This window comes from Ascaphus truei, chromosome 5, assembly GCF_040206685.1.
Source record: "Ascaphus truei isolate aAscTru1 chromosome 5, aAscTru1.hap1, whole genome shotgun sequence".
Classification (NCBI taxonomy): Eukaryota; Metazoa; Chordata; class Amphibia; order Anura; family Ascaphidae; genus Ascaphus; species Ascaphus truei.
In genome coordinates this window covers 38,575,848-38,601,064 of record NC_134487.1, presented here as the reverse complement: position 1 = coordinate 38,601,064, position 25,217 = coordinate 38,575,848, and the positions used below count along the sequence as shown (strand labels likewise).

General features: G+C 41.4%; 1 protein-coding gene across 6 annotated transcripts in view; it reads left to right on the top strand.

The window, feature by feature from the left end:
* SRPK2 (SRSF protein kinase 2) overlaps positions 1–20,398 on the top strand; it is a 155,520-nt gene extending 135,122 nt beyond the window's left edge. For 3 of the 6 annotated variants that reach the window (XM_075599672.1, XM_075599670.1, XM_075599674.1), the window contains 2 exons: positions 15,291–15,383; positions 18,041–20,398. In XM_075599672.1, the coding sequence (XP_075455787.1) occupies positions 15,291–15,383; positions 18,041–18,225 (278 nt within the window). In that variant the 3' untranslated portion in view covers positions 18,226–20,398. Of the gene's footprint in view, positions 1–14,563; positions 14,657–15,290; positions 15,384–18,040 lie in introns of all 6 variants that reach the window. The other 3 variants (XM_075599673.1, XM_075599671.1, XM_075599675.1) reach the window with 2 other exon arrangements.
* The last annotated feature ends 4,819 nt before the right edge of the window (positions 20,399–25,217 follow it).

Here is a 25,217-nt window from a genome sequence, read left to right as displayed (position 1 = left end):
AAGACCCTGTAAGACATGCATATGTATGAAAGCCCCTGTAAGACATGCATATGTATGAAAGCCCCTGTAAAACATGCACATGTATGAAAGCCCCTGTAAGACATGTACATGTATGAAAGACCCTGTAAGACATGTACATGTATGAAAGCCCCTGTAAGACATGTACATGTATGAAAGACCCTGTAAGACATGTACATGTATGAAAGACCCTGTAAGATATGCATATGTATGAAAGCCCCTGTAAGACATGCACACGTATGAAAGCTGTAAGACATACACACGTATGAAAGCTCCTGTAAGACATACACACGTATGAAAGCCCCTGTAAGACATGCACACGTATGAAAGCTCCTGTAAGACATGCACACGTATGAAAGCTCCTGTAAGACATGCATACGTATGAAAGACCCTGTAAGATATGCATATGTATGAAAGCCCCTGTAAGACATGCACACGTATGAAAGCCCCTGTAAGACATGCACACGTATGAAAGCTCCTGTAAGACATACACACGTATGAAAGCCCCTGTAAGACATGCACACGTATGAAAGCTCCTGTAAGACATGCATACGTATGAAAGCTCCTGTAAGACATGCACACGTATGAAAGCCCCTGTAAGACATGCACACGTATGAAAGCCCCTGTAAGACATGCACACGTATGAAAGACCCTGTAAGACATGCATATGTATGAAAGCCCCTGTAAGACATGCATATGTATGAAAGCCCCTGTAAAACATGCACATGTATGAAAGACCCTGTAAGACATGTACATGTATGAAAGACCCTGTAAGACATGTACATGTATGAAAGACCCTGTAAGATATGCATATGTATGAAAGCCCCTGTAAGACATGCACACGTATGAAAGCTGTAAGACATACACACGTATGAAAGCTCCTGTAAGACATACACACGTATGAAAGCCCTGTAAGACATGCACACGTATGAAAGCTCCTGTAAGACATGCACACGTATGAAAGCTCCTGTAAGACATGCATACGTATGAAAGACCCTGTAAGATATGCATATGTATGAAAGCCCCTGTAAGACATGCACACGTATGAAAGCCCCTGTAAGACATGCACACGTATGAAAGCCCCTGTAAGACATGCACACGTATGAAAGCTCCTGTAAGACATGCATACGTATGAAAGCTCCTGTAAGACATGCACACGTATGAAAGCCCCTGTAAGACATGCACACGTATGAAAGCCCTGTAAGACATGCACACGTATGAAAGCCTCTGTAAGACATGCATATGTATGAAAGCTCCTGTAAGACATGCATACGTATGAAAGCTCCTGTAAGACATACACACGTATGAAAGCCCCTGTAAGACATGCACATGTATGAAAGCCCCTGTAAGACATGCACACGTATGAAAGCCCCTGTAAGACATGCACACGTATGAAAGCCCCTGTAAGACATGCACACGTACGAAAGCCTCTGTAAGACATGCATATGTATGAAAGCCCCTGTAAGACCTGCATATGTTTGTAAGCCCCTGTAAGACATGCACACGTATGAAAGACCCTGTAAGACATGCATACGTATGAAAGACCCTGTAAGACATGCATACGTATGAAAGACCCTGTAAGACATGCATACGTATGAAAGCCCCTGTAAGACATGCACACGTTTGAAAGCCCCTGTAAGACATGCACACGTATGAAAGCCCCTGTAAGACATGCATATGTTTGAAAGCCCCTGTAATACATGCACACGTATGAAAGCCCCTGTAAGACATGCATATGTTTGAAAGCACCTGTAAGACATGCACAAGTATGAAAACCCCTGTAAGACATGCACATGTATGAAAGCCACTGTAAGACATGCACACGTATGAAAGTCCCTGTAAGACATGCACACGTATGAAAGCCCCTGTAAGACATGCACACGTATGAAAGCTCCTGTAAGACATACACACGTATGAAAGCCCCTGTAAGACATGCACACGTATGAAAGCTCCTGTAAGACATGCACACGTATGAAAGCTCCTGTAAGACATGCACACGTATGAAAGCTCCTGTAAGACATGCACACGTATGAAAGCTCCTGTAAGACATGCACACGTATGAAAGCCCCTGTAAGACATGCACACGTATGAAAGCCCCTGTAAGACATGCACACGTATGAAAGCCCCTGTAAGACATGCACACGTATGAAAGCCCCTGTAAGACATGCACACGTAGGAAAGCCTCTGTAAGACATGCACACGTATGAAAGCCCCTGTAAGACATGCACACGTATGAAAGACCCTGTAAGACATGTACATGTATGAAAGACCCTGTAAGATATGCATATGTATGAAAGCCCCTGTGAGACATGCATATGTATGAAAGCCCCTGTAAGACATGCACATGTATGAAAGCCCCTGTAAGACATGTACATGTATGAAAGACCCTGTAAGATATGCATATGTATGAAAGCCCCTGTAAGACATGCACACGTATGAAAGCTCCTGTAAGACATGCACACGTATGAAAGCCCCTGTAAGACATGCACACGTATGAAAGCCCCTGTAAGACATGCACACGTATGAAAGCCCCTGTAAGACATGCACACGTATGAAAGCCCCTGTAAGACATGCACACGTATGAAAGCCCCTGTAAGACATGCACACGTATGAAAGCCCCTGTAAGACATGCACACGTATGAAAGCCCCTGTAAGACATGCGGACGTTTGAAAGCCCCTGTAAGACATGCACACGTATGAAAGCCTCTGTAAGACATGCATATGTATGAAAGCCCCTGTAAGACCTGCATATGTTTGAAAGCCCCTGTAAGACATGCACACGTATGAAAGCCCCTGTAAGACATGCACACGTATGAAAGCCCCTGTAAGACATGCACACGTATGAAAGCTCCTGTAAGACATGCACACGTATGAAAGCTCCTGTAAGACATGCACACGTATGAAAGCCCCTGTAAGACATGCACACGTATGAAAGCCCCTGTAAGACATGCACACGTATGAAAGCCCCTGTAAGACATGCACACGTATGAAAGCCCCTGTAAGACATGCACACGTATGAAAGCCCCTGTAAGACATGCACACGTATGAAAGCCCCTGTAAGACATGCACACGTATGAAAGACCCTGTAAGACATGTACATGTATGAAAGACCCTGTAAGATATGCATATGTATGAAAGCCCCTGTGAGACATGCATATGTATGAAAGCCCCTGTAAGACATGCACATGTATGAAAGCCCCTGTAAGACATGTACATGTATGAAAGACCCTGTAAGATATGCATATGTATGAAAGCCCCTGTAAGACATGCACACGTATGAAAGCTCCTGTAAGACATGCACACGTATGAAAGCCCCTGTAAGACATGCACACGTATGAAAGCTTTTGTAAGACATGCATACGTATGAAAGCTCCTGTAAGACATACACACGTATGAAAGCCCCTGTAAGACATGCACACGTATGAAAGCCCCTGTAAGACATGCACACGTATGAAAGCCCCTGTAAGACATGCACACGTATGAAAGCCCCTGTAAGACATGCACACGTATGAAAGCCCCTGTAAGACATGCGGACGTTTGAAAGCCCCTGTAAGACATGCACACGTATGAAAGCCTCTGTAAGACATGCATACGTATGAAAGCTTCTGTAAGACATGCACACGTATGAAAGCTCCTGTAAGACATGCATACGTGTGAAAGCTCCTGTAAGACATGCATACGTGTGAAAGCTCCTGTAAGACATACACACGTATGAAAGCCCCTGTAAGACATGCACACGTATGAAAGCCCCTGTAAGACATGCACACGTATGAAAGCCCCTGTAAGACATGCACACGTATGAAAGCCCCTGTAAGACATGCACACGTATGAAAGCCCCTGTAAGACATGCGGACGTTTGAAAGCCCCTGTAAGACATGCACACGTATGAAAGCCTCTGTAAGACATGCATATGTATGAAAGCCCCTGTAAGACCTGCATATGTTTGAAAGCCCCTGTAAGACATGCACACGTATGAAAGACCCTGTAAGACATGCACACGTATGAAAGCCCCTGTAAGACATGCACACGTATGAAAGCTCCTGTAAGACATGCATACGTATGAAAGCTCCTGTAAGACATGCACACGTATGAAAGCCCCTGTAAGACATGCACACGTATGAAAGCCCCTGTAAGACATGCACACGTATGAAAGCCTCTGTAAGACATGCATATGTATGAAAGCTCCTGTAAGACATGCATACGTATGAAAGCTCCTGTAAGACATACACACGTATGAAAGCCCCTGTAAGACATGCACATGTATGAAAGCCCCTGTAAGACATGCACACGTATGAAAGCCCCTGTAAGACATGCACACGTATGAAAGCCCCTGTAAGACATGCACACGTATGAAAGCCTCTGTAAGACATGCATATGTATGAAAGCCCCTGTAAGACCTGCATATGTTTGTAAGCCCCTGTAAGACATGCACACGTATGAAAGACCCTGTAAGACATGCATACGTATGAAAGACCCTGTAAGACATGCATACGTATGAAAGACCCTGTAAGACATGCATACGTATGAAAGCCCCTGTAAGACATGCACACGTTTGAAAGCCCCTGTAAGACATGCACACGTATGAAAGCCCCTGTAAGACATGCATATGTTTGAAAGCCCCTGTAATACATGCACACGTATGAAAGCCCCTGTAAGACATGCATATGTTTGAAAGCACCTGTAAGACATGCACAAGTATGAAAACCCCTGTAAGACATGCACATGTATGAAAGCCACTGTAAGACATGCACACGTATGAAAGTCCCTGTAAGACATGCACACGTATGAAAGCCCCTGTAAGACATGCACACGTATGAAAGCTCCTGTAAGACATACACACGTATGAAAGCCCCTGTAAGACATGCACACGTATGAAAGCTCCTGTAAGACATGCACACGTATGAAAGCTCCTGTAAGACATGCACACGTATGAAAGCCCCTGTAAGACATGCACACGTATGAAAGCTCCTGTAAGACATACACACGTATGAAAGCCCCTGTAAGACATGCACACGTATGAAAGCTCCTGTAAGACATGCATACGTATGAAAGCTCCTGTAAGACATGCACACGTATGAAAGCCCCTGTAAGACATGCACACGTATGAAAGCCCCTGTAAGACATGCACACGTATGAAAGACCCTGTAAGACATGCATATGTATGAAAGCCCCTGTAAGACATGCATATGTATTAAAGCCCCTGTAAAACATGCACATGTATGAAAGCCCCTGTAAGACATGTACATGTATGAAAGACCCTGTAAGACATGTACATGTATGAAAGACCCTGTAAGATATGCATATGTATGAAAGCCCCTGTAAGACATGCACACGTATGAAAGCTGTAAGACATACACACGTATGAAAGCTCCTGTAAGACATACACACGTATGAAAGCCCCTGTAAGACATGCACACGTATGAAAGCTCCTGTAAGACATGCACACGTATGAAAGCTCCTGTAAGACATGCATACGTATGAAAGACCCTGTAAGATATGCATATGTATGAAAGCCCCTGTAAGACATGCACACGTATGAAAGCCCCTGTAAGACATGCACACGTATGAAAGCCCCTGTAAGACATGCACACGTATGAAAGCTCCTGTAAGACATGCATACGTATGAAAGCTCCTGTAAGACATGCACACGTATGAAAGCCCCTGTAAGACATGCACACGTATGAAAGCCCCTGTAAGACATGCACACGTATGAAAGCCTCTGTAAGACATGCATATGTATGAAAGCTCCTGTAAGACATGCATACGTATGAAAGCTCCTGTAAGACATACACACGTATGAAAGCCCCTGTAAGACATGCACATGTATGAAAGCCCCTGTAAGACATGCACACGTATGAAAGCCCCTGTAAGACATGCACACGTATGAAAGCCCCTGTAAGACATGCACACGTACGAAAGCCTCTGTAAGACATGCATATGTATGAAAGCCCCTGTAAGACCTGCATATGTTTGTAAGCCCCTGTAAGACATGCACACGTATGAAAGACCCTGTAAGACATGCATACGTATGAAAGACCCTGTAAGACATGCATACGTATGAAAGACCCTGTAAGACATGCATACGTATGAAAGCCCCTGTAAGACATGCACACGTTTGAAAGCCCCTGTAAGACATGCACACGTATGAAAGCCCCTGTAAGACATGCATATGTTTGAAAGCCCCTGTAATACATGCACACGTATGAAAGCCCCTGTAAGACATGCATATGTTTGAAAGCACCTGTAAGACATGCACAAGTATGAAAACCCCTGTAAGACATGCACATGTATGAAAGCCACTGTAAGACATGCACACGTATGAAAGTCCCTGTAAGACATGCACACGTATGAAAGCCCCTGTAAGACATGCACACGTATGAAAGCTCCTGTAAGACATACACACGTATGAAAGCCCCTGTAAGACATGCACACGTATGAAAGCTCCTGTAAGACATGCACACGTATGAAAGCTCCTGTAAGACATGCACACGTATGAAAGCTCCTGTAAGACATGCACACGTATGAAAGCTCCTGTAAGACATGCACACGTATGAAAGCCCCTGTAAGACATGCACACGTATGAAAGCCCCTGTAAGACATGCACACGTATGAAAGCCCCTGTAAGACATGCACACGTATGAAAGCCCCTGTAAGACATGCACACGTATGAAAGCCTCTGTAAGACATGCACACGTATGAAAGCCCCTGTAAGACATGCACACGTATGAAAGACCCTGTAAGACATGTACATGTATGAAAGACCCTGTAAGATATGCATATGTATGAAAGCCCCTGTGAGACATGCATATGTATGAAAGCCCCTGTAAGACATGCACATGTATGAAAGCCCCTGTAAGACATGTACATGTATGAAAGACCCTGTAAGATATGCATATGTATGAAAGCCCCTGTAAGACATGCACACGTATGAAAGCTCCTGTAAGACATGCACACGTATGAAAGCCCCTGTAAGACATGCACACGTATGAAAGCTTTTGTAAGACATGCATACGTATGAAAGCTCCTGTAAGACATACACACGTATGAAAGCCCCTGTAAGACATGCACACGTATGAAAGCCCCTGTAAGACATGCACACGTATGAAAGCCCCTGTAAGACATGCACACGTATGAAAGCCCCTGTAAGACATGCACACGTATGAAAGCCCCTGTAAGACATGCGGACGTTTGAAAGCCCCTGTAAGACATGCACACGTATGAAAGCCTCTGTAAGACATGCATACGTATGAAAGCTTCTGTAAGACATGCACACGTATGAAAGCTCCTGTAAGATATGCATACGTGTGAAAGCTCCTGTAAGACATGCATACGTATGAAAGCTCCTGTAAGACATACACACGTATGAAAGCCCCTGTAAGACATGCACACGTATGAAAGCCCCTGTAAGACATGCACACGTATGAAAGCCCCTGTAAGACATGCACACGTATGAAAGCCCCTGTAAGACATGCACACGTATGAAAGCCCCTGTAAGACATGCGGACGTTTGAAAGCCCCTGTAAGACATGCACACGTATGAAAGCCTCTGTAAGACATGCATATGTATGAAAGCCCCTGTAAGACCTGCATATGTTTGAAAGCCCCTGTAAGACATGCACACGTATGAAAGACCCTGTAAGACATGCACACGTATGAAAGCCCCTGTAAGACATGCACACGTATGAAAGCTCCTGTAAGACATGCATACGTATGAAAGCTCCTGTAAGACATGCACACGTATGAAAGCCCCTGTAAGACATGCACACGTATGAAAGCCCCTGTAAGACATGCACACGTATGAAAGCCTCTGTAAGACATGCATATGTATGAAAGCTCCTGTAAGACATGCATACGTATGAAAGCTCCTGTAAGACATACACACGTATGAAAGCCCCTGTAAGACATGCACATGTATGAAAGCCCCTGTAAGACATGCACACGTATGAAAGCCCCTGTAAGACATGCACACGTATGAAAGCCCCTGTAAGACATGCACACGTATGAAAGCCCCTGTAAGACATGCACACGTATGAAAGCCTCTGTAAGACATGCATATGTATGAAAGCCCCTGTAAGACCTGCATATGTTTGTAAGCCCCTGTAAGACATGCACACGTATGAAAGACCCTGTAAGACATGCATACGTATGAAAGACCCTGTAAGACATGCATACGTATGAAAGACCCTGTAAGACATGCATACGTATGAAAGCCCCTGTAAAACATGCACACGTTTGAAAGCCCCTGTAAGACATGCACACGTATGAAAGCCCCTGTAAGACATGCATATGTTTGAAAGCCCCTGTAATACATGCACACGTATGAAAGCCCCTGTAAGACATGCATATGTTTGAAAGCACCTGTAAGACATGCACAAGTATGAAAACCCCTGTAAGACATGCACATGTATGAAAGCCACTGTAAGACATGCACACGTATGAAAGTCCCTGTAAGACATGCACACGTATGAAAGCCCCTGTAAGACATGCACACGTATGAAAGCTCCTGTAAGACATACACACGTATGAAAGCCCCTGTAAGACATGCACACGTATGAAAGCTCCTGTAAGACATGCACACGTATGAAAGCTCCTGTAAGACATGCACACGTATGAAAGCTCCTGTAAGACATGCACACGTATGAAAGCCCCTGTAAGACATGCACACGTATGAAAGACCCTGTAAGACATGTACATGTATGAAAGACCCTGTAAGATATGCATATGTATGAAAGCCCCTGTGAGACATGCACATGTATGAAAGCCCCTGTAAGACATGTACATGTATGAAAGACCCTGTAAGATATGCATATGTATGAAAGCCCCTGTAAGACATGCACACGTATGAAAGCTCCTGTAAGACATGCATACGTATGAAAGCCCCTGTAAGACATGCACACGTATGAAAGCTTTTGTAAGACATGCATACGTATGAAAGCTCCTGTAAGACATACACACGTATGAAAGCCCCTGTAAGACATGCACACGTATGAAAGCCCCTGTAAGACATGCACACGTATGAAAGCCCCTGTAAGACATGCACACGTATGAAAGCCCCTGTAAGACATGCACACGTATGAAAGCCCCTGTAAGACATGCGGACGTTTGAAAGCCCCTGTAAGACATGCACACGTATGAAAGCCTCTGTAAGACATGCATATGTATGAAAGCCCCTGTAAGACCTGCATATGTTTGAAAGCCCCTGTAAGACATGCACACGTATGAAAGACCCTGTAAGACATGCATACGTATGAAAGACCCTGTAAGACATGCATACGTAGGAAAGCCCCTGTAAGACATGCACACGTTTGAAAGCCCCTGTAAGACATGCACACGTATGAAAGCCCCTGTAAGACATGCATATGTTTGAAAGCCCCTGTAAGACATGCACACGTATGAAAGCCCCTGTAAGACATGCACACGTATGAAAACCCCTGTAAGACATGCGGACATTTGAAAGCCCCTGTAAGACATGCACACATATGAAAGCCTCTGTAAGACATGCATATGTATGAAAGCCCCTGTAAGACCTGCATATGTTTGAAAGCCCCTGTAAGACATGCACACGTATGAAAGACCCTGTAAGACATGCATACGTATGAAAGACCCTGTAAGACATGCACAAGTATGAAAACCCCTGTAAGACATGCACATGTATGAAAGCCACTGTAAGACATGCACACGTATGAAAGTCCCTGTAAGACATGCACACGTATGAAAGCCCCTGTAAGACATGCATATGTATGAAAGCCCCTGTAAGACATGCACACGTATGAAAGCCCCTGTAAGACATGCACATGTATGAAAGCCCCTGTAAGACATGCACACGTATGAAAGCCCCTGTAAGACATGCACACGTATGAAAGACCCTGTAAGACATGCACATGTATGAAAGCCCCTGTAAGACATGCACACGTATGAAAGACCCTGTAAGACATGCATATGTATGAAAGCCCCTGTAAGACATGCATATGTATGAAAGCCCCTGTAAAACATGCACATGTATGAAAGCCCCTGTAAGACATGTACATGTAAGAAAGACCCTGTAATATATGCATATGTATGAAAGCCCCTGTAAGACATGCACATGTATGAAAGCTCCTGTAAGACATACACACGTATGAAAGCCCCTGTAAGACATGCACACGTATGAAAGCTCCTGTAAGACATGCACACGTATGAAAGCTCCTGTAAGACATGCATACGTATGAAAGACCCTGTAAGATATGCATATGTATGAAAGCCCCTGTAAGACATGCACACGTATGAAAGCCCCTGTAAGACATGCACACGTATGAAAGCCCCTGTAAGACATGCACACGTATGAATGCCCCTGTAAGACATGCACATGTATGAAAGCCCCTGTAAGACATGCACATGTATGAAAGCCCCTGTAAGACATGCACACGTATGAAAGACCCTGTAAGACATGTACATGTATGAAAGACCCTGTAAGATATGCATATGTATGAAAGCCCCTGTAAGACATGCACACGTATGAAAGCTCCTGTAAGACATACACACGTATGAAAGCCCCTGTAAGACATGCACAAGTATGAAAGCCACTGTAAGACATGCACACGTATGAAAGTCCCTGTAAGACATGCACACGTATGAAAGCCCCTGTAAGACATGTACATGTATGAAAGACCCTGTAAGATATGCATATGTATGAAATCCCCTGTAAGACATGCACATGTATGAAAGCTCCTGTAAGACATACACACGTATGAAAGCCCCTGTAAGACATGCACACGTATGAAAGCTCCTGTAAGACATGCACACGTATGAAAGCTCCTGTGAGACATGCATACGTATGAAAGCTCCTGTAAGACATGCACACGTATGAAAGCTCCTGTAAGACATGCACACGTATGAAAGCTCCTGTAAGACATGCATACGTATGAAAGCTCCTGTAAGACATGCACACGTATGAAAGCCCCTGTAAGACATGCACACGTATGAAAGCCCCTGTAAGACATGCACACGTATGAAAGCCCCTGTAAGACATGCACACGTATGAAAGCCCCTGTAAGACATGCACACGTATGAAAGCCCCTGTAAGACATGCACACGTATGAAAGCCCCTGTAAGACATGCACATGTATGAAAGCCCCTGTAAGACATGCACATGTATGAAAGCCCCTGTAAGACATGCACACGTATGAAAGCCCCTGTAAGACATGCACACGTATGAAAGCCCCTGTAAGATATGCATATGTATGAAAGCCCCTGTAAGACATGCACACGTATGAAAGACCCTGTAATATATGCATATGTATGAAAGCCCCTGTAAGACATGCACACGTATGAAAGCTCCTGTAAGACATACACACGTATGAAAGCCCCTGTAAGACATGCACACGCATGAAAGCTCCTGTAAGACATGCACACGTATGAAAGCCCCTGTAAGACATGCACACGTATGAAAGCCCCTGTAAGACATGCACACGTATGAAAGCCCCTGTAAGACATGCACATGTATGAAAGCCCCTGTAAGACATGCACATGTATGAAAGCCCCTGTAAGACATGCACACGTATGAAAGACCCTGTAAGACATGTACATGTATGAAAAACCCTGTAAGATATGCATATGTATGAAAGCCCCTGTAAGACATGCACACGTATGAAAGCTCCTGTAAGACATACACACGTATGAAAGCCCCTGTAAGACATGCACAAGTATGAAAACCCCTGTAAGACATGCACACGTATGAAAGCCACTGTAAGACATGCACACGTATGAAAGTCCCTGTAAGACATGCACACGTATGAAAGCCCCTGTAAGACATGTACATGTATGAAAGACCCTGTAAGATATGCATATGTATGAAAGCCCCTGTAAGACATGCACACGTATGAAAGCTCCTGTAAGACATACACACGTATGAAAGACCCTGTAAGACATGCACACGTATGAAAGCTCCTGTAAGACATGCACACGTATGAAAGCTCCTGTAAGACATGCATACGTATGAAAGCTCCTGTAAGACATGCACACGTATGAAAGCCCCTGTAAGACACGCACACGTATGAAAGCCCCTGTAAGACATGCACACGTATGAAAGCCCCTGTAATACATGCACACGTATGAAAGCCCCTGTAAGACATGCACATGTATGAAAGCCCCTGTAAGACATGCACATGTATGAAAGCCCCTGTAAGACATGCACACGTATGAAAGACCCTGTAAGACATGTACATGTATGAAAGACCCTGTAAGATATGCATATGTATGAAAGCCCCTGGAAGACATGCACACGTATGAAAGCTCCTGTAAGACATACACACGTATGAAAGCCCCTGTAAGACATGCACACGTATGAAAGTCCCTGTAAGACATGCACACGTATGAAAGCCCCTGTAAGACATGCACACGTATGAAGGCCCCTGTAAGACATGTACATGTATGAAAGACCCTGTAAGATATGCATATGTATGAAAGCCCCTGTAAGACATGCACACGTATGAAAGCTCCTGTAAGACATACACACACACGTATGAAAGCCCCTGTAAGACATGCACACGTATGAAAGCTCCTGTAAGACATGCACACGTATGAAAGCTCCTGTAAGACATGCATACGTATGAAAGCTCCTGTAAGACATACACACGTATGAAAGCCCCTGTAAGACATGCACACGTATGAAAGCCCCTGTAAGACATGCACACGTATGAAAGCCCCTGTAAGACATGCACACGTATGAAAGCCCCTGTAAGACAAGCACACGTATGAAAGCCCCTGTAAGACATGCACACGTATGAAAGCCCCTGTAAGACATGCACACGTATGAAAGACCCTGTAAGACATGCATATGTATGAAAGCCCCTGTAAGACATGCATATGTATGAAAGCCCCTGTAAGACATGCACATGTATGAAAGCCCCTGTAAGACATGTACATGTATGAAAGACCCTGTAAGATATGCATATGTATGAAAGCCCCTGTAAGACATGCACACGTATGAAAGCTCCTGTAAGACATACACACGTATGAAAGCCCCTGTAAGACATGCACACGTATGAAAGCTCCTGTAAGACATGCACACGTATGAAAGCTCCTGTAAGACATGCACATGTATGAAAGCTCCTGTAAGACATGCATACGTATGAAAGCTCCTGTAAGACATACACACGTATGAAAGGCCCTGTAAGACATGCACACGTATGAAAGCCCCTGTAAGACATGCACACGTATGAAAGCCCCTGTAAGACATGCGGACGTTTGAAAGCCCCTGTAAGACATGCACACGTATGAAAGCCTCTGTAAGACATGCATATGTATGAAAGCCCCTGTAAGACCTGCATATGTTTGAAAGCCCCTGTAAGACATGCACACGTATGAAATACCCTGTAAGACATGCATACGTATGAAAGACCCTGTAAGACATGCATACGTATGAAAGCCCCTGTAAGACATGCACACGTTTGAAAGCCCCTGTAAGACATGCACACCTATGAAAGCCCCTGTAAGACATGCATATGTTTGAAAGCCCCTGTAAGACATGCACACGTATGAAAGCCCCTGTAAGACATGCATATGTTTGAAAGCCCCTGTAAGACATGCACAAGTATGAAAACCCCTGTAAGACATGCACAAGTATGAAAACCCCTGTAAGACATGCACATGTATGAAAGCCACTGTAAGACATGCACACGTATGAAAGTCCCTGTAAGACATGCACACGTATGAAAGCCCCTGTAAGACATGCACACGTATGAAAGCCCCTGTAAGACATGCGAACGTTTGAAAGCCCCTGTAAGACATGCACACGTATGAAAGCCCCCGTAAGACATGCACACGTATGAAAGCCCCTGTAAGACATGCACACGTATGAAAGTCCCTGTAAGACATGCACACGTATGAAAGCCCCTGTAAGACATGCACACGTATGAAAGCCCCTGTAAGACATGCACACGTATGAAAGACCCTGTAAGACATGCACACGTTTGAAAGCCCCTGTAAGACATGCACACGTTTGAAAGCTCCTGTAAGACATGCACACGTATGAAAGATCCTGTAAGACATGCATATGTTTGAAAGCCCCTGTAAGACATGCATGTTTGAAAGCCCCTGTAAGACATGCATATGGTTGAACTCCCCTGCCTGAGCTACTGTTGTAACGAATTGCAAAAAGTCACATAATAGATTGCATTTGTTAATTACTGCATCAATCAATTAATTCTGATTTGTGGCTCTGGATTTTTCGTGGATGAAATTGAAGGACTAATTCTCTAACTGGCATAGCAAGGCTTTTTTTATTCTATGCACATGTTCATTCCCATGCTTTACTGCATCGTTGATTTATTCTGCAACATAAGCATTGATCATAAATTCTACTAATGATGTAGCTATTCTGCTAACCTTAAAACCTTTGCATGGGTTTGCCACAAACATGATTTGGTTTTGACTTTTTTTTTTTCCTTATTTTTTTTTTCTTTATGATTAATTCTAATTTCCTCCTTTCCTTTCTTATCGCATTCTTTTCTTTTCTCTCTCTGACCCCTTTTCCTCTCTTTCACGCCTCTCTTTCTCTCCTTCATAGACCACATAGCACACATCATTGAGCTTCTAGGCAATATCCCAAGACACTTTGCTCTGTCTGGAAAATATTCTCGGGAATTCTTCAATCGCAGAGGTAGTACCTCTCCTTTTTGGAAGGCACCGTGATGCAGACAGAATGGAAATCTTTGCTGCTGTTGTTATAAAATGCTATGATACCTTTTAATGGACTGGCACAAGAGCTCTGCTTAGATTAAATGATAGTGAGCAGAATTTCTGGACCCGCACGGGTCTCGTCTGCATTTGTGTTTTGTATTGGACTTCTCAAAACCAATGAAACTTTAAAATGGGAACTAGAACTTTGAACAGATTTGAAATATTGAATTATTTGCTTTTTTTTTATAGCACTATTTGTGTAGTAAATCGAAATTACAGCTAATCCCAGCTATGGAGAGATTGGATATTTATTCCACCCTTCAGAATGAGCTGCTTTCATTTAACGCCAGTGCGAAAGCCTCATGATTGCCATTTTATTTCATTTCCTGTGGCTGAAAGATTGCGTCTCCTTTCAGTGACGGTCTGAAATCGGGCTCATCTGAAACTGCAACAGATGCAAGTTGATGTTCAAATTTCTATTCCCTTGTAGTATGTGATTCTACTCTACAGCATGCCGATTGATTCTGTCTGTACCGGGCCAAATTTATGCATTGATAATATGTACTGATTAAGCTGTATGTTTCTGTTTTGCTGGCAATGTTCTCCAAATACAGATCACTTAGCATTGATCATTGAACTGCTGGGAAAAATCCCTCGAAAAATTGCTATGTTGGGGAAATATTCCAAGGATATTTTCACCAAAAAAGGTAACTGTATTTCTGCACCACACAATCAAGCTTTTTGCTATGTGTCCGGAGTCAACACTGATAGAAGTGGTAATGAATTAGTAATGTTTTAGTAAGCTACATAATACATTGTTCATGTTACATGCTGTTAATGGTACACCAATCTAATTGTAACACACACATCTAGCATTTTAATGTACAAATTATATCTTTGTCGTCATTAATTAATGGTTTCATATGTGAATTGAGTAGTTACATAAAGATTTAAATCAGTTTGTCAAATACTTGTCACTTTGCCTGGCGCTTAACCAACGGGTGTATAATCGGATGGAATAGGGTGAAATTCAAAGGTTACAGTTAACCAACTTAAAGAGAGAAGTTGCATTAATATGGTCAGTATTATATTGGGAAAACAGATACAGTCCCTAAAGACCAAAGACTGCAACATAGAATAATTACAATAATTAAACTAGGCAGGTATTGAACATGTGATAAATGGGAACATTGGTAAGGAGGCTAAATAAGGGAGCTTTTAATGGTGAGGAAAGCATAGATCTGTCCAGTGTCTGTCTCTGCCGGTACAACATATCCCGCAGAGAGAGCGGTGATACGGGTCATATCCGTACAACCGATTACAAGATAAGATACCGTGTGACAATGGTGCAAGTAAGTAGAAGAAAGTGAGAAGCTGGGACGTGACACGTGCTTCAGGCATACATATTTTGAAGGATAGGGAAAGACCCGAAAACATTTCAGCAGCCATGACTGGGAGAGAATCACGAATTGTGCCAATATCAGAGAGAATCTTGGATGTGTGAGAGAAAAAGTCACACAGAGAATTATTTCCATTGAATGAAAGAGCTCAGATGACTTACACAGGAAAAAAATATATATACTTAATACATGGAAAATATATACAGACAATAGAAGATGAAGCAAGGAGCGGAATAATATTCTGTAGCGTTATTTGACTATGCCACCTGCTCTCCTATCTCTCTCCCCCACCTTGAGTAGCTGCACCGTTAGATTTATATATATATATATATATATATATATATATATATATATATATATATCTGAAATAATACAGGTGGCAGAGAGGTGTATCGAGGACAAAGGATGGTTTATATGCACACATTTTTTTACGCACAATGGTGCAATAAAGTGATGTCAATAGTGTCCAAATTCAGTGACCAGTTACAACAACTTTTGCTGCCAGAGGGACCTGCAATGTGTTGTAAAGTAAACGAATGTGTTTCAGCTCCTCTGGCAGCAAAGTAGTTAACATTGCATATGTTTCACGTGTGATGTGAATTCGAAGTAGAAAGCCTAGTGTGAATAGACAATGTGCAGTTGTGTGAAACATTCTGGACTTTGTGTGAGGGGGAAAAAGGTGTTAGGAAATATATTTTTTTATTTGCAGATTTTAGATTAAAGAAAAATGGAATAAAAAGTTGGTTTGACTAGATAAGAATAAAAAAAACAAGAATTAAGCTAGAAGCTGAATAAAAGAAGAGGGTTAAAGCTGCAGTTCAGTCTTTTTTTTTTTTTTTTTTTTTTTTATTCAATAGTTTAATGTTTGCAATTTCTAATTACCTAAAGAACTGTATAGCTGCCAGTCAATTTGTTCTCCATGTATTGATTGGCGAAATCTTTAGATATGGGATATGTTTTTCCTCTGCTTCTGTCACTCAGTGCAGGAGTGCTCATGAATATTCATGAGCTTCCACTGACATGTGCTAGAGGGAGGGCAGGGCTGACAAAGGGGTGTGCCAGGGCTTGTGACAGGACATGAAGGGGCAGTGCCTTAGCAAATGGCTGTTAAAATAGAATACAAGAAAATTGATCTTTTAAAGTTGTTTTTTTTTAAACAGAAAATGCTAAAAGTATTTTTTCTTACTACAGAACTGATTTATTAAAAAAAACACACACATGCAGGATATTGACTGAACTGCAGCTTTAATAGGTCCAGTACGTTTTTGTGTGGTGAGCTTATTGAAGAAGGCTTAAGACATTAAAAGAAGTGAGTTACATACATAGCATTTAGAAATAGCAGCAGGTGAGGGGGAGAATATTGGGCTTATGAATGAACAGCTAAATATATCAATGTGTAATTGAATGAGAAAAGTTAGTCCAGGATACCAATGTTGAAGACTGCATTTGTGAAGCTCTTTGTTCCAGATACCAAGAAGATCCATATTTTACTGTAGTATTTTCTAAGAGCTGGGTCCACTTACACCAAGTACATCATGTCATGTTGGCTTTATTTGGACATAAAAAAAAAGTAGAACCACCCATGCTAATGTGTGGTATTACTTCGAACCGAAGACATATATTTAGATTTCATTCAAATAATTTGTGTACATCGATAGTGACCACGGAGTAAAAAAGTGAAATACTCTTCTCTCTCCGTTGATCTGCAAACATTCATGTAGTTAGTTTTGTACAGTTGTCAAACTTGTTGCATTGCAGTTCAACATTTTTAAAGTTACAGATTGTTATGTCGATGTAATTTTTCTGCAACATAAGGACACATAATAATACATCACAGATTTGTCTTAGCATTGAATGATAACCTGACATTATATAACATAACATCATGAATAAATGTAGAGATGATAAAGCACGAAACCAAGGCGCTGTATGGGGTTATTAAGATTGCATTTTTCCCTACACAGGAGAACTTCGACACATTACAAAGCTAAAGCCGTGGAGCCTCTTTGACGTTCTTGTGGAGAAGTATGGGTGGCCTCATGAAGACGCCGCCCAGTTTACAGATTTCCTGACTCCGATGCTAGAAATGGTTCCAGAGAAACGGGCATCTGCTGGGGAGTGCCTCAGACACCCTTGGTTGAGCTCTTAGCAAAACTTCCAGGCTTCATCCTCTGAGCCAGAGATTTTGCTCCAGTACTTCGGACCTAAACACTGACTGTCACAAAACGTTTAACAGGATTGAGTGAGCTAGCATCAGCCTCAGACCTTTTAAATTTCCTTTTTTGAAGTACATTTATGTTTTGTTTCTTTGCTTGGTGTGCGCTGTGGTCATTGGAAAGGGTAGCCTTTATGTCCAGCTATAAGCTTTACTGACCCCCCTCCCCCCCCACTTTTCTGAGGAAAAGAAAGCTTAGTATCTGTCCTTGTTTCTCGTGTTACGTGGCATTCAGATGTCCAATTTTTGAACAAGGAGTACATTTTTTTTCCCTCAATGTGTCTGACAGATTTTGTAACTATTTATGGAGATATGTTTTAGCAGATGTGTTAGATAAATCCATGCTTTTGAAATTCTTAAAACGGGCCTAAATATATGGTCACTGTACAATTTTTACCCTCTCCGAGGGATAACCATTCTTGTACTATAGTGTATGTACATTCACTTTGTAAATGTTTATTTTCATTAAAACCCCTGCAGTGCTAGAGATGGCCGCAGTGTGCTGCATGTCCCTTTTTAGCACTGAAGAGGTTCCTGACGGGAAAGGAGATTGAAATTCCAAAGCAGATCCATCTTTTCACGGTTATTTTAGCAAGCAAATTGCATGTAGTGAATTTCAGCCATTTTCAGGAGGTGCATAAAGCCTCTCTGAAATGTAAATGAAAAGAAAGCTGCTCTCACTTTTTTAAGCAATTACCCCAAATGGCACTTTAGGGGAAGTTGAGTTTTTTTGAAGTTTAAACCAATGCATTACATTATAGCACTGCTGTATTTTGTATATTTTTTTAATTGATGTACAAGCAGCATTTCATATTAGGAGCATTGCGATGAGTATCTATATCCGGGGTGGGCAACTCCAGTCCTCAAGGGCCACCAAACAGGTTAGGTGTTCAGGATATCACTGCTTCAGCACAGGACTGAGCCACTGATTGAGCCACCTGTGCTGAGGCACCGATATATCCTGAAACACTGACCTGTTGGTGGCCCTTGAGGACTGGAGTTGCCCACCCCCGCTCTATATACTCCCAGCCACCCCTCTTTACAGCACACATAACAATAGCCCCAGCATGCCGACGCATAACAGATCTAGTGTTGATTGTGTGGTTCCAGAACTTACCATCCTTTTGACTCGCTGTAATAACCAACAGGAGTTCTTAGGTACAGGCACTTCGGTAAAAACCTCTAACAATAGAGCGAACGGTTTTAATTCTTGGTGTCTGTATTTCATAGAAGAGCTGATGGTTGGTGTATAGTCATACTCCAAATTGCTATATACTAGACACTGCATGTTATTTCTTTAGGAAGAGGTTTCAAATATGAATTGTTGCTTCCGGTTCTCACTGCTTGAGTGACCTGCAAAGTGCACATCGCTGCTGCAGGAGATACCCATACATTTAAGGGTTGATAAAAAAAACCAGTCGTGTTCCCTTCCAATGTGATGAAGACTTGATATCACGTGTTATTGCCCCATAAGAACACTATTCAAGTTGTACATTACATTCACTGAAAATTGCCATGGGGATGTGTCAATATGTATAATGTCTAAGGTAACATTTATTATATTTTTGCAAATATGCAAAATAATTAAATAGGGATTTTAAAAACAAACATTATGGTCCATAGTGCAATGGGCAATGTACTTCTTCCTTGGTGTGATTTCAGCACATTCTGAAAGTTAAATCGCCCATTTCACATGGTTGCTTAGTTGTACATATAATTCAGCATTATTTTTTTAAACTAATTGCACTGGTTACATGTATTTTGGATGAACTAACTACATAAAAATTTTCCAATTGAAAGTTAAACAGTTTTTTTTGTTAGTGTTCCCTTTACAACTTAAAGTAATAGAATTAAAGAAAATGTTCTAGGCTGTACCGATTTTAGAATGTATAGAGGTCTGTTTAGCCTCTTTTAGAAGTCCGTGGGTTGAATGTAAATTTATTTCTGGTTTTACAAATGACGGTGCCACTTTTTTCTTGACTTATCCATTGCAGTTTAATCACAAGCCTTTGCAATAATTAGATGTGAAAATATCCCGTGTTGTAACAGTAACCAATCGTTGTTTAAGGTGCTTGCAGTTGTCCAATAAAAGTGTATGTTTTTTTCAGATATTGTTCTGGTCATTGAAATGTTTACTAGTGCAAATACTCTAATTAGCTTTTTATCCTTACTTTAATCTACCTGTCCATTAAACAGTGGCACGGTATAGTTTGAAAGCATTTAGCCTGTCTAATATTTTGACTGTATTTTATTACTTCAGATATGTTGTGAGGTTTAACAGATACTAAACAGAAGTCAGAGTAAAGAAACTGCCACTGAATAACTCAATACATACTACTTCTGTGCAGAAGTGCAGACATCCCCTACTGTGTAAAGAATGCTGAAGTGGACCAGGTCCGATTTTAAATACTTAAAAGGAAACTTTTGGGACCATTGTGATTTTTAATGTTTTTGATTAGGACGAACATAGAGTATTTCAGTATGGTTGAGATGAAAATGGAGAAGTAAAATAATGGGGGGTTTTTAAGGACCAGCGCTTTAACCCACTTTACTGTGCAATCGCATATATTTGGCCAATAAAATAACAATCTTCCTTAATTAAACACGTCTGCTAAAAGCAGATGTCTGACTTTTTGTTTCTTTGGAAATTGTCGTATTTTCCCATTCAGAGGCCCTAATAAATTCAATGTTAATCATATGTTTAAGAAACATAACATTAAAGGGCAAATCAGGACCAATTGCCCCACCTTGTCTGCCATTTTGGGATTTGCTTTATAGCCTCAGGGCATATTTGATCATTGGTTTTTCCTATTTAGAATTGGTTTATGTCTATCCCATGTGCTTTTATTTTTTTATAAATCCCTTTCTGTATTAACCCTTACCACTTCTGTTGGATTATTGAATAGCCTTCACCACCCTTTCGCCCCATTTTTTATTTTTGAGATTTTAAAAAGCGCATCGGAGCAGGGTTTGCCGTGTGCATGCGCTATACAAGGCATTGAGATAGATAAGTATGTCCTCACATTTCCCCTTAGCCTGCCACCCTCCAGCTTCAATCCAATGTTTCCCAAACTGCATGACACAAGGGTGTAAAGCGTGACGGGGGATACACATTGGGAGATGGATGCACAGTTGAGGGCATTCAGTGACAAATAGACAAGAACACAAACGTTACAGATAATCCAATTAATATATTCCACAATGTGGAATCCCTATTATATAAGCAATTTTTTGTGGACCCAAATCTTGGACATCATCTTTGCACATCAAATACAGAAGGGAATTCTGAAAGCTAAAGGAACGCTTTTAGGGGCATCCAATGTATAGGATTTGTGAACCGTTGCCTTTACCCCACCTGCCCTTGTTAGCGAGCCAATAAAAGGAGGGAGCAAATGGGCCTCTGGTTGTGCAAGCACTAGTTGGTGATATTACACACGGAGCAATCAAAGAAAATCAAACCCCTGCCAAGTCTGCTCACGTTTACAAACTAACTGATACCTATAAGAATTTTATAATCTCCCAGATATTACCCCTTAAACATGACCACGTAAAAATATATTATAATTCCCACATGCAATGAAGGGATTTCACACTTTTGTGGTAGATTCTGTTCAGCTCTGCTCTTACGCAGGCCAAAATAGTGTGTGTGTGTGTGTGTGTGTGTGTGTTTTGAAGAAGGGGAGCCTGGTTCAATTCCTGGTGTCAGCTCCTTATGACCTTGGGCAAGTCACTTTATCTCCATGTGCCTCGGGCACCAAAAACATAGATTGTAAGCTCCATTGGGCAGGGACCGTGCCTGCAAAATGTCTCTGTAAAGCGCTGCGTACAACTACCAGTGCTATACAAGAACATATTTTTATAAATACATTTCTAGAAGGGTTACCTATTTAAGAAAATCAAGACCTTATTTAATAATTTGAGTTTGAGGGTGGGGTGGGTGGTCTGACATGCAGCAGTTTGAAGGAACCATGTAAACTTGCTTAATGTTCAAATGTAGGTTATTGGTGTAGTTTTATCATGGCTCCATAAAGTGGTTTATTTTGAAATACATTTTTTTTTTTTTTTTTTAAATACAATTCTAGGGTGTTACAAAATCAATGAAGTGGTATCTTACCCATTGTAACAGTAATGATCTTTTCAAAGGAAGTAAAAAAAAAAAACAGGCACAACATATTTTGATTAGAAAGCATGTTTTTTTTTTTTTGGGGGGGGGGGGGGGGCAACTGCGGAGCTGCTTATTCCTGTTTTCCCATTCTCCTCTGCACCACTCCTTCCATCTATAATCTAAATATATTCACCCCCAATTCTGTCTTATGTTTACTCAAACCTTAAGTTAATTTACAGACTTTGAATCAAAATTCTTGTGCCATGGTCCTCACTTCTGATCAGTTCAACTTAGACTGCAACAAATGAAGAGCGCAAACCAACAGCTTTGGTCTCCTGTCAAACGGTAATGTAGACCAATGTTTTTGTTAACCTTTATTCGGTTAAGGAACCCTATAATTATATTGTGAAATTCTGAGGAACCCCAACCTTCTCTAATAGCGTGTCTGTGATCCGACGCCTTGTAAGGAACCCCAACCCACTGATTTCACCCGCGTTAAGTGTTGGGGTTTCTTACAATGCATCAGAGTCCAGATGTGCTATTAGAGGGGGTTGGGGTTCTTTACAATGCATCTAACAGACGCATTATAAATTCTTCTGTATTTGCTACAATTTTCAAATGACCTGAAAATTGCAGGGAACCCGTTGATGTCTCGGGAATCCTGTTGAAAAACACTTAAGATATTTCCTTTCTAGGATCAAAGTGAACCTTCAAGGTGCAAAGAAAGTTTCCATTTATTTGTGAGCAACAAGTTTATGGAGGCTTTGTTTGCATTTTGACGCTTCACTTTGATCCTTGCAAGGAAAGATCTACAGCAGTTGAGCGAGTGTCGTCTTCTTTCCTTTCTAATATTGAACAGTGTGGCCAGTCTGGAGACAAGCACCTATTACCACAGATGGTATACCTGCTTTTTACTCACTTGTAGGATCTCTTCATGTACAGATGTTAAACTACCATCCCCTATGTCAGTCCCTGCAAACTAAAGCCTTCTCCTTCACCTCTATTTGGGAGAGTTAAACCCTCCAATGTTTTCTCTGTTAAATAACATATTAGCACGTTCACATCTTGGGTAGGTCCATAAACCGTCCTCACCCCACAATCTCAGCATCATACATTGCTTTCATCGCAGCCAGCGATTCTGGGCAATGACATGCAAACGAACATTCAGCGGGCCAGTTTGTTTTAACATGGATCCCTTTAACTTTGGCTTTGCTGTGTAGAGCAGCAGCCATAAACGTAGTTCATGGCCAGTCATCATACAGCTTTTGGATGCCAGTGTGAGGTTGGTTACTAACCTTACATTGTGAAGCTGGTTGTAGCTACAACCCAAGTACATAAGTACCTATTTTCTCTACTACAAATGTAACCTCTTTAATGGCGCCATCTTCATTTTTACTCCCAATATAAACTATTAACGCAATAACAATTAGCTTCTAAGATCTAGGACACATGTATATTTGTATTTCTCTAGATTGTAATAACTTTAAATTCATCAATGCAAGTTCCTTCTAAATTACAATGTACTGTACACCACTTTTCAAAATCTCACATTTTATAGTTTTCCCCATTCTGGGGTTCTTTGGCAAAGGCCCATTCTCCTCCCCCTCCCGCTGAGGCTTACTGTCACCAGCCACTTAAAAAATATATAGACAGTACTTCAGTTCAAAAGCTCTGTATTTTAATTTAATCTATGCCCAACTCATCGAATCATTAAAAAGGTATTACAACTTAAACAAATCTACATGTCCCCAGCGCCAATCTGACAAACACAACTATTCTAATTTGACATTTTCAATAGTTTTTGGGTTACCAGATTCTGCCATTTCTTCAATAAAACTTCCTCACAGAATAAGATTTTTTTTTTTACCTGCTACCCAGTATTATTCATTTACCTGATGCAGAATGAAGTGCTCCAGCAAGTAGACAATCTTGATCATAAATCTTCCTGTATGTGCTAGTGCAGGGGTTCCTAATCTTTTTATATTGTGCAACCCCTGCTAGAAAATGTATGGGGGGAAAAAAATATCTATTTTTTTAGAACAAATTTTCTAGAACTATATATATTTTTTTAGTATATAGTGTTTGCTTTGTATAGCAAGCTAAATTGGAAACTCATCATGTGCGGGTTAATTGGTTTTTAGTTAAAAAAAAAAAGTCTGTATAATTGGGTATTTAGACTACTTAAGAATGCACCAGTAGTACATCATTACGCCGAGACGGACGCTGTTTGATCCAGTGACCTGTCTATCGAGGTGTAGAAGGTATCTGAAGGAATTACTCAGACTCCTCCCCTCTCCAGTCGCCTGTTTATGGGCAGGGTGCCCTTTTACTGGGCCTGCTGCAGAGTATGTGAATTGTAAGTGTAGAAATTTCTACTTACAAGTCAAATGATATTTTTCTAACTCTACTGTGTCCCTTTTCTTGCAGTTATGTCAGGAAGAATAATAAAGGTTGCACCTATATAATTTGTTGCAAGAGGAGTCTTTCCCAGCAATACTATTTTCAATGTGTGCTATAAAATCCAAAATCAAATTTAAAAAAAATTGAGGGAACTGTTCACTTATTCAAATTTACAGTTCAACTAATGGCCAAAAGCATTGTGTTACTGGTTTGACTACGTAAGTATGCATTCACTACCACGCTTACCTTTTCCGACAGGCTGGTTTGTATATAAAAATAAATTGTAGTGTATGTAACCCACTGTATAATACAATCATAGCTTCCCTCTCCTCAGCAATTTAACAATCCTGCAGTCTACTAGCTGTATTTGTCACTCAACAGAAACCAATAGATGTTTGGAGTTTACGTACAATACTGCAAA